The sequence below is a fragment of the Populus nigra genome, chromosome 16 (assembly GCF_951802175.1).
Source record: "Populus nigra chromosome 16, ddPopNigr1.1, whole genome shotgun sequence".
Taxonomy (NCBI): domain Eukaryota; kingdom Viridiplantae; phylum Streptophyta; class Magnoliopsida; order Malpighiales; family Salicaceae; genus Populus; species Populus nigra.
Genome location: NC_084867.1, coordinates 3,273,821 through 3,284,860, shown reverse-complemented (window position 1 = coordinate 3,284,860; position 11,040 = coordinate 3,273,821). Strand labels below are relative to the sequence as shown.

The following is an 11,040-nucleotide window of genomic DNA, read 5'->3' as shown; positions in this document are numbered from 1 at the left end:
CACCATATTTTTCTTTGGTTTTCATTTTTTTTCATCATGGACTAGTAAAAGAGTGGCTTTTTGCTCCTCTTATACTATCAGATTGACATTCTTTTTAACCCTTTTGGTTGAAATCTAGCAATCCCTAACATAATGACTTATTCTTTGACAATTAGAACACTTAATTTTATTTTATTTTTTATCAAACTTAGATCTTTGATTGCTATTGTTTAAGGATATGGTCGACCGGTTAGCTTCAATCAATCGACTAGTTGATCTATCTACCTCAGCCTTCTCTTTCTAATATGTCTCTTCCTCTACCTTGTCCACGACCTCTACCTCCTTGGTTATATTTAGATTCATCTTGCTTGTCTTTTATGGAGAGTTTTGATAAAAGTGCTCGTGTGCCCATGTCTTCTTAAACTTTGTTGATTTTTTCTTCATGGGCTTGTAGTTTTCCTATAAGACCTTGAATTGTTAAAAAAAATCCATTTTTTGGAAATTCCTTTATTATGACCAGCACATAATGGGATTTCTTTAATAACGAGCGCAGGATCTTTTCTACCACTCGTTTCTTCTATCTTCTCCCCATATCTTTTAATCTAATTGTATATAGTTAATTCTCTAGCAAAGTAATCTGAAATACTCTCTGATACCTCATAACTTTTGTAAGTGTATCTTTTTTACATTATCAACTTCTTGGTTTGACTATTGTAAAACTTTTCATGCTTGCTTGGCAGTGGTTGTGTTAGCCACTAACTCAAAAATGATATCATCCAGACATTGGTGGATGATTGTGAATGCTTGTTGATCCTTCCTTTCGTGTCTTTGACACAGCCTCCATTTGGACTAAAATCAACATCACTCCTTCTACAAGCTCTTCAAAGATTTTTTTCAACCGTTTCCCACACATCTTGAAAACTTAGCCAAGCTTTCACACGAATACATCAAATAATGCTAAATCACAAAGCTAAAGAATAAAAAGAAATTTGATGGGAACATACATTGTATTAAGTGTTTTTTTTCTTATATTCACCTTTTTCTCTCTACTATTATATTTATACTTCTAATTACAAGCTTATTTATAGGTTTAAAGTCTTAGATAAATAAAAAAATTAAACTAAACATAGAAAAACCTAATATGATCAGGAAAAGTAATTATACCAACTTAACTAGTTCTCAACTGATAGACTGATTTCCTTGTTTTAACCGGTCGACCGATTCCTCTACTCTTTAGAAAAACTAGAAATCTAGTTCTAGTTTATTGTACCGAAGTCATTATACACCTATTCTTTAGAAAAACTAGAAATCTAGTTTATTGTACCGAAGTCATGATACGACGAGTAATTCAATGGATTAGCAAGTATCAACCCCATACCACTAGCTTGAAGAACCACCGAACCCTTTTCTTCATCATGGTGTTCATTGCGAGTACAATTTTTTCTCGCTTTCATTGCATCAAGAGATCCAACAAGGCAAAATCTTGCCTGGTCACTGTAGACATTGGCAGCTTTAACATCCATTGAATTGATCAAGGGGTAAAACTTCCCAGCAGGTTGAGTATTAGCATTGAAACTCAGGCCCTTGTATTGTTTGTTACTTCCCACGAAGACATTAGATGGAAAATCCCTGCTGATGGCGCTAGCAGCAACCGTGAGAATCCATAGGGTTGTATTTCCAACTACACCAGGAGTAGGTCCATCATTTCCTGCTGAGGAAACTAAAAGGTCCCATTCTCTCATGCACAGAGCTCGTTTCTATCATATAGAAGTGGAATCTATTAATGGTTCTCTCCTTTTATGTGAGTGATGGAATAATGCACTAGGAGAATAATAGTTGGGGAAGATCTAGATCCAAATTTCAAGCAAAAAATCTCCCCTCAAAACGAGAATTGCATGCCTGTTGTAGAATATTTAAACAAACAAAATTGGACTATAATTACAGGTTTTGGCAACAATTTCTTCAGAGCTCCTAAGGTGTTCTACCACAAATTCTACAAGCAAAAAAGGCCCCATGGAAAAATCAGGCATAAATTGGCATCTATCAAGTATCAGCTACTTAACTGGGGGTCATTGGCATAGAGCCACCAACCGAAGCTTTGATGTATGAGACTGCTAAATTTTAAACTTCTCCCCTCCCGGAAACTATTGGTTTTACTTCAATAACCTGCTGCAAAAACTTTCTGCAATCTTTCAGCAGAAAGGGATGCTCTTTTATTAGTTGGCTCAAGCACCAGGGCATATTTGAAATCTGCAAGAATAAAAGGTTTCATTAATCCAGTGGGGTCACGCGGTAAGATTATAAATAACTGGAAGATATGGATCAGACAAATTCCAAAGACAAATATATATTTGGCATATCACCCCTTCAAAAATAAAAACTGTCCTCTTTTTAATTGAAACCAACAATGTTTAATTTGGGCCCATTTAAATTATCCTCTTCTCTGTTGACATGGCACCTGGATTTGACCAAAGCCAGGGAGCAAGCAGCTAACATATTACAGATGAAAAGATGAAACAAAGAATAAATCTACTCGAAGAAACTTGTAATGTGATGGATTGACTCACCTTCAATTGCATCCTTATAGTAACCAAGCATCTCTCTTGCTGTCCCTCTTCGTAAATAAGCCTTAACATTCTGGAAACAAAATGGAAAACAGGAACCAATGTTAAAGTAGTCTGAATAAACTAAAGCACAGTGCACTAAATCTCCAGGAATAACCGTTGCTTCAGATGTATAAAGCAAACCTTAACAAATTAGCAAGTTTCAAAGAGAAATTCATTGTAGTTAATGAAAAATAGTGATAACAAGCAATCCATGACAAAACTAACAAAAAATAGCAAGAAATCACCTTTTTATCAAGGTTGATAGCATTGGAACAATCTGCTTCAGCATGTTGGAAACTGAAAGTAAAATAAAATATGTCAAGCAAGTAAAATAAGATACCTATACAACAATGTTCAAGAATAAAAAAATACCTTCCCAGTTCAAGATATGCTGCAGCTCTGTTACTGTAATATGTTGCATTTTTGTCATTAAGTTTGATAGCTTCGTTATAATAGCTAATAGCCTTCTGCCACTGCTGCTCCTTAAATGCTTGATTGCCCTTGATCATAGAATTAGGTGGCAAGCAAAGAAGTTCAGGCTCAATAAAGACCCATTAACTAATATAGCACTGAACATTTGTAAAGTATATATAGGGTAGTAAAACAATATGAAACTAATTAATCTTTTGCATGAAACCAGACACTGAATAAAGTCATAAAGATGACTACTAACATATTTTCCAAACTATGAGAATCACAAGTCTTCCCTCTCATGTAGTCCAAGATAAGTTCTAATGAAAATGCACATTTATAGAAGGTGATCAAATTTAAAAAATTAAAAAAAATTTTAAAAAAAAAAACATCCATTAATCATTGGCAGCATCACCAAGCTTCTGTTCAGGTGTTGCTGGTCTGTGTCTGTGATCTTCTCTTCTGCATCTTCCTTGAAATATTTTTTCATTTACTTATTTAATTTTTTACACACTAATTGAAAAAGGGTGCAAAGAGCTACAAACAAGAAGCCAATTTTCTCAGAAAGATATAAACAGTTTAATGATTACAAAAAATTGTAGTAGAGTGCACATCCAACTGGCTGAGATATCTAAAAAGAAAAGAACATAAACTTTTCAAATTCATCATGTAAACCATTGAATAAGCAGTATCATCAACAACATGAAATAGAATTAGCAAATAAATTCAGAAAAATTCAGTGGACTTCCTTTTTCTCTTTTGAAGAGAGGGAGAGAACCACAAGCTGAACATGAAAAAAAGTTAAATTCACTATATATATATATACACACACTCTTAATATTGAAACAAGATGGGCGCTGGATCCAAGATTAAATTCCATTTGATTATCTAGAACAATTCATCGTGCAAAGGTGCCCTGTGAACAACATTTTAATTACAACAGTGAATCTATCAGTACAGATAAATCCAAGGCTCAGTTCTAACTTTTGACCCAGTCAACTTCTGAGGTGCATATGGAAATCGATTTAAAGCAAGCATTAAAGTCAACAAATAAAAGATCAAGATCAACATGCCAAGTGCAATCAAATTCAATCCAAAATCTGTCACTGGACATGTTACAGTTTTGACAGGTAAGACACATTAAGAATGCATAATCTACCTTTTCTTTAGCCATCTCAGCAGAATTTTCCCGGCTGTCTTTGTTACTCGATTTGGAATTCACATATGTCTCAGCTTGTTCTTGTAAAGTTTTATACATGGTGTGCACTGTATCTAGTAAAAAGCGATCACTGCCATGTCTGGCTATCAAGGACACTGAGACAGGACACTTGTTATAATATCCTAATGGTACAGTGACCTGAAACATATAAAAAAACAAATAAATAAAGTTAAATAACAAAACTTTGCTGTTACAAGAGGAAACAGGAATTCAGTGCCGCTTCTTATTGCCATTTGCACATGCATGTCTGTGTGTGTGTGTGTGTGTGACAGAGAGAGAGAGAGAGAGAGAGAGAGAGAGAGAGAGAGATTCACCTGACAGCAACCTGATAGGCTAGCAATACTCAAAAGACCAAATGAAGAGCTCTGATATTCTTCTGATAAAATCTCCTTCCCACCAAGTTTTGGAGGAAGATAAGCAGTTGTAGGGACCACCAGAATCCCATCATCCTGGAAAGCCACAGAAACCAAAAGAACAAAAAATAAAGGTGTTTAAGAGGCATAATCAATATAACCATTATGAATAAACAAATCAAAATTAGATAATCAAGAAGGTTGCACTATTTGGAAAAACAAACAGAAATGTTAATTCAAGCTCCAAGACCCTAACTCAAACCAATTACACAAATTAAAATGGACGTGCAATGTGTTTTCTTTTCCAAGTGCTCCTACATATTCATAAAATGAAAAAAAGTTAATGAAGTTCTAGAAGAAGAAACCCACTGAAAGACGGAAGGTTATATAGTTAAAAAATAAAAATAAAAATAAAAAATAAAACGGGACAAGGATATAATGACTCCAGCAACTAACTAAAATGGGCATAACCATATACACCTAAAGCCCAGTCATAGAATTGAAGGATACAAGATCCTTGCATTTCAGAACTAACATTGATGTGTAATGAGAAAAAAATAAACGCCAAAGTTAGATATAAGGGACTGTATGCAGTGTAACAATCCTATCGTCAACCTAGTATATAAAAACAGAGTAAAGGAGAGCATTAAAGGATGATGAATTGCAATAAAAACAATGATTTCATACATGCTGTTCAACCAATTATTATTGTTTTTTTAATTGTTTCAACTCTGTTCTTTTTTCCCAAGACTCATTTTTCTTTATTTGGGCCGATAACATAAGACAAAAGCTGGGCATTGTATTAAAAATCTAAACAACCACTCTTTTCTTTTAGCTGTATTCATTAATGCATCCATTAGGAGTTGATCGAAGCTTAAGCGAAGAAAAATCAATTCCAGTATAAGATAGACTTTAAGCCAATGTCAGCTTTTAATTAACAAAGCATCTCTTTTAGTTTTCAACAAATGATATTTTTGTTTATATAAACTATTGATGACTTGTGATATTCAAATTCAAAGGTCTTCATTTAAGAAAAAAAAATACCTTCAATAAAGAGTTGATAGCCGAACGCATTTCTTCTCTAATAGACTTGCAGAGTTCAAGCTCTGCATCTGACAGCTCCATTATTTCATTCATCTGAGCTGAGAAATTGGGTTCAAGAATTGGCTTTACTGTGTTAATCCATTCCTCGTGATTGCTTCTGAACTCATATCTATTACAAGATATAGACAAGATTCATATTGTCCAGAGAATATCAAAATAAAAGGTACAATAAAGTGAAGAAGCATCAGACTTTCATGCCATACATCATACTCAAATGCTCATCAAGAAAGTGAACATCACAGAATTCTATCCTCCTCCACAAGTTAAATAACACATATAATTAAGTCAAAGAGCACCCAGGTCTAGTCCAAAATGCAAAGGAAATAATTATTTGGTTTGTCCGTTGTAACTTTAACAGATCATGAGACTTCTAATAACAGTATATTCAGTGTACTGATCATAATTTGAAGGTGAGAAACAGTTTCTAACTACCACACCTGATTAGAAACTATAAATAAATTTTATAAGCCATAAGCAACTGCTGGTTGAAATCCCATTTTTTTCCTACACAAGAAGTCAAGAGATCCAGCCCAATCATCTGATAATCTCTCTCTCAGATTTTCTTTTTTTTATTGACAAAATTTATCATTAACTACAAACCCCAATATAGACATTGATTTATGTCTTTGGAGATGACTGTCAGAAAAAGGTTAAAGTTTCAAAACTGATATTGATGTCTGAACACTATAAATTTCTTGCATGGACTGTACACATAAATGATCTATATCGAACCACCTCCATATGCCTAAATATGATCGATAATGATACCTCCATCCAAAGCGACCAAAAAAGCAGATGAAGAAAGCTAATCAAAAACTAATTTAGATATTGGTTTTCCAATCATATCACAGAAAGTGGAAAAACGAACATAGTTCTATGGTGGTACAATTACAAGCAGTGGATAAACTGTCATCGTGCCTTCAAAGGAAATTTTGACTACAACTGTACATCCCATTCTCAGCTTTTCCACAAAAAAATCAATCATATATTCATACTTGATTATCTGAAAGACTTACCTATGAAGAAGCTGCATGACATTCGCAAGCAATCTTATTGAAGAAGTTTTAACTTCACCATTTGTTTTTTTGTTGTGGAACACTTTCAGGCTTGGAACTTTAGAATTCAGATACACATCAAGAATTTCATGCTTCAATAATTGTCCTGGAGAAGTGTGTCGAGGTATAATTTAGAGACAAACTCCACTAGAGAAGAGCAAATATTTGTGAAATATAACAAAGGAAAAAATATACAACTCTAGTTCAGAAGATGATGACATACTTCCGAAATGCTTTTCAGTTGACTTAACCACCACCTGGGCAATTCTATCAACAGGAATCTTTAGTGATTGAAAACAATCATCTGCCATTATAATTTGCCTAGGACTACGTTGACCTCCAAAAGTAGATTGAAGAAGAACATGTCCAACACGTCGCAGAATATTAGGATCCTTAGCAAACCAACCTGCAGGAGTTGTTTCAGAAGTTGATCAAAATTTAGTATTGATGAGGCAACCAGAGAGCATCAAAAGGAATCTCATCAATACAAAGTAATAGTCAATCAATGGCTAGACAAGAGAATAAAATGACCTCTACTTCAAAGATGATGTTACACACATGCTCAAAGCAAAATAAATTACATATAAAGTGGTGTGAAAACTAAAGAAGCAAATTCAACTTCAGAGCAAGGTTTTGATAGATTTTTATTTTTATTTTGATCTAGTTCAAGGAGCTTATTAAGCCAACAAAACCAGCTCGTAGGACGTTCCAAAAGTGTGGATTAAGTTGAAGTTTGCTTGCCTCAAGCAACAAACAATGAAATGTCATAACTGGTCAGTAGTACCTGCACTACAAAGTTTAGAGCTTTAGCTCGTTAAATAAATGTGCAACGAAAAGACTAAACTTCAGAGTTCGCATTCAAGAGAGTTGATATCAGTCATCACCAAGTAAAATTACACAACAAGTAATTATATGATCAATCCTAGCTTAAACATTTGCATGATTAGTTCTTTTCTTGATATCTGTGCAAAATACAGCTATTAAATCATATCATGTTCCAACTATATTTTTTTAAGTTAAAAAACATATGGAGCAAGTTGAAACACACACACATCAATCATATTTCTACTTGAAAGTAACATGAGAGAAAAATGTTCAATCAGAAAAACCTATATCAATTTGAAATAGAGACCAACAATGGACATTCAACAATTGCAATACAGAAAAATGTAGGTCGTCAACAACATTATTTCCTTTACTTAACGTGGACCAAAATCAATAAGAGAATCATAAACAAGATAATTTCCAAAATGTGACCCTTACATACCAACAGTGTCAAGACTGGTTGAAACAGGTAAGACTCCTATCTTTGAAATAGCTCCATATGAGGGTCGAAATCCTATGATACCACAAAATCCAGCAGGTACTCTCACACCACCAACAGTATCAACACCTGCCATAAAAATATCTGTATCAAATGCACATTCCAAAATTTGCGTGTGTTTTATAGAGGTTAAATTAATGTCCAGAAAGCTAAAATTTTATTAAGGAGTGGTCTGGAAATGCCAAAAGTTCACAACAAGCTTGCATAATCTAAAGAAATTTAACAGCAGAATGACCTGAACAACAGTATCCTATATTACATGAATAAATACCGTCAAACAAAGTCGAAATTTTATGGTGCTCAGGAAGAAACTAGTGGCATCCTATTAGTTACTTCCTGGAGTCCATTTTCAAGAAATAGATAGATACAAGTAAGGAGAGAGAAATCCTAGGTAAAGATATTCTTATGACTTTTGGTGGGTAATGGATTTTTTCTCTTTCCTATTTGTGTTTGTCTCTTTCTAAAAAGTAGGCCCCGGATAGTAACTAATAGGATATCACTAGTAACTCTTTGTGCACTATAAAATTTTCCCAAAAAAGGTATCATGCAAATCATGCATTCCATTTATAGAATAGTTTAATATTATATTCCATTTCTATTTGAGGAACCATATAACTTGCGCTATATGTAAATCATCATCAATTAAATCACAGTAAAATATATTTGGTTTCTGTAAGAATTAAATTATAATCACTGCCAATTTAAAATGTACTTTATACAAGTATTTATAAAAAAAAATAACTCCGTTACGAAATATTCAATTAATAAGATTTGTCTCAGTGACTGATATAAGAAAGGTTTATGCCGCATATAGAAAAATAAAACTCTTATGGAAAGTTAAGAAAAGAAAAATAAAAAACAACAAAAGAACAAACCAATTTACAAACTGTTAAAATATGTTAGAGAGCTTCATGCTAACCAGTATTCATCAATGACCCAACTTAATCATAACAACAGCAGTGACCAAAATCAAATGAATGAAAACCAAGATTGTTTGATATGCAATTACGCAACCTGCTCATAAGACAATGTTTGGGATTTCAAATTTATGACAATTGTGATTGCCTTGCGGTCCAAAGGACATTCACACTAATGATAGTTTGGAAATAAAAGGAGAGCAACCCAAGCATATACAAAGGTTTCACATAAAACATTTGCATGAAAGCAATTCAAAAGTTTCTGAACTCAACCCCATGATCAACAAAGATTGCCTGGTCATCTAAACAGAAAAGAAGTCGCAGGAAAGATAATAAGAAGCTCACCCAAAGAGAAGTCAACCAGATTAGCAGCTACAGCCACAGCAGCGCCACTACTGGATCCACCTGGTACTCGTGCAGGCTCAACAGGATTGGTAGGTGTACCGTAATGCTTGTTTTCTCCAGTGATACTGAAAACAAACAGCACGCAAAGCAAACATCATCATCATCATCATCATACAAAAGAAAGCATAAACTCATAGTATGCCCTAAGTTTGCAATCTGTAGAAATTTGAAACGAACAATAACACACCTATAAGCAAGCTCATCAATTACAGTTTTACCGACACAAGTAGCACCTCCTTCAACAAGGGTCGAAACGACAACAGATGTTCGAGAAGCCGCCTCGTGTGTCTTTGCCCAGTCTGGATGACCAAATCCAGTCACATATCCTTCAATATCAAATCTGACAATCCCAATATATTAGCCATTCACCCAGAAAAAAAATGTAAATTGAAAAATTAAAAACCACAAAGTTAAAACCCTAAAAAGAATATTGAACTCAAGACTAATCGCCAAATAAAGTTTATTTCAGTTACTCTCCAATAACTGATTCAAACAAAAATAATTAATGAAAGGAAGTGAAGGGACATACAAGTCGGAGACGGCGAAGGTGAGGCCGGTGAGAGGATGAGGAGCTTTAGGAGGAGCAGGCTGCGGCGGAGGAAGCAACTGAAGCTTGTGGATAAAAGCGCCAAAATCTTCTCTGAGAACTTTCTTAAACTTTTTAGTGAATAAAAAAATACCAGCTAGTCCTAGTCCTAACAACACCCATAGATTTGCAGGATTCGACGCCATCTCACCCTCTCCCTCTCTTCTCTACCAGTACTAATCTTTACCTACCACTGCTTTGTTTATTAAAAAAAATAGAATGGATACATTAAAGGAAAAAGGAAAAACCCTAGCAGAGGAGCAAGCCAAAGTGGAGATAAGGGGGAGAGAGAGAGAGAGAGAGATTTGTATTTATGTGTAGTGTAGACGGAATTTTGGATTTTTCTTGGTGTTGATGTGCATTTCTTCCCTATCTTTTTCTTCACAAAAGCTGTGAAATGTGAACAGTTTTTCTATATAATACCGTAATGACTAATTTTTAGTTTTTCTGGTTTTTGGTCCATTCTTTTTACCTATTGTTGTATTTTCTTCCTTGTATTCACATATACAGCCAATGCCGTATAGTTTTACGGCGGAGCTGCTGTAAAGTATATTTTTATATTTTAAAAATATTTTTTAAATATTAAAAAAATTATTTTTTATTTTAAATTAATATTTTTAAATTATTTTAATATATTAATACTAAATTTTTGGCATAAAGGGAAAGAGAGAATATGATATTTGGACCAAAAAAATAAAATTAATAATATTATATTAGTTTATTGTCTATACCTCCTAATGTTCACCATCTCACAGTTAACTCTGAAATGTAATAGTGCTTTTTTAATACATTTTTATTTTGATTTATTTAAAAAATATATTTTAATCTGCTGCAAAAATACCAAATTAAATGGAGCCTCTATGTATCCCTACGAGCACAAAGCTAGCATAGATGGAATTCATGGATCCCTTTGTAGCAGCAATAAAATAATATAATCACACAAGAATTATGATTGTAATTATTTTTTAAAATTTTTTTTATATAAAAATATATTAAAATAATATTTTATTTTTAAAAATTATTTTTAATATTAGTACAATTTAAAAACATTAAAAAAATATTAATTTTAAAATAAACATAA

The 11,040-nt window shown here is 33.4% G+C and overlaps 2 protein-coding genes across 2 annotated transcripts; both read right to left on the bottom strand.

Annotated features, from left to right (window-relative positions):
- Positions 1 to 1,088: 1,088 nt before the first annotated feature.
- Positions 1,089 to 1,721, bottom strand: LOC133675764 (subtilisin-like protease SBT5.3). Its single transcript, XM_062097238.1, has 2 exons — positions 1,318 to 1,721; positions 1,089 to 1,265 (listed from the first exon to the last, which is right to left on the bottom strand). The coding sequence occupies exons 1-2, from the start codon at positions 1,719 to 1,721 to the stop codon at positions 1,241 to 1,243; spliced, it is 429 nt and encodes a 142-aa protein (XP_061953222.1). The 3' UTR covers positions 1,089 to 1,240.
- A 116-nt stretch (positions 1,722 to 1,837) lies between these two features.
- On the bottom strand, positions 1,838 to 10,357 carry LOC133675762 (outer envelope protein 64, chloroplastic). The gene is made up of 13 exons (XM_062097236.1): positions 9,903 to 10,357; positions 9,561 to 9,713; positions 9,314 to 9,438; positions 7,995 to 8,120; positions 6,951 to 7,133; positions 6,689 to 6,833; positions 5,613 to 5,781; positions 4,530 to 4,664; positions 4,156 to 4,353; positions 2,958 to 3,085; positions 2,831 to 2,882; positions 2,547 to 2,616; positions 1,838 to 2,229 (listed from the first exon to the last, which is right to left on the bottom strand). Exons 1-13 carry the CDS (start codon positions 10,103 to 10,105, stop codon positions 2,138 to 2,140), a joined length of 1,779 nt encoding a protein of 592 aa, XP_061953220.1. The 5' UTR covers positions 10,106 to 10,357; the 3' UTR covers positions 1,838 to 2,137.
- Positions 10,358 to 11,040: the final 683 nt, after the last annotated feature.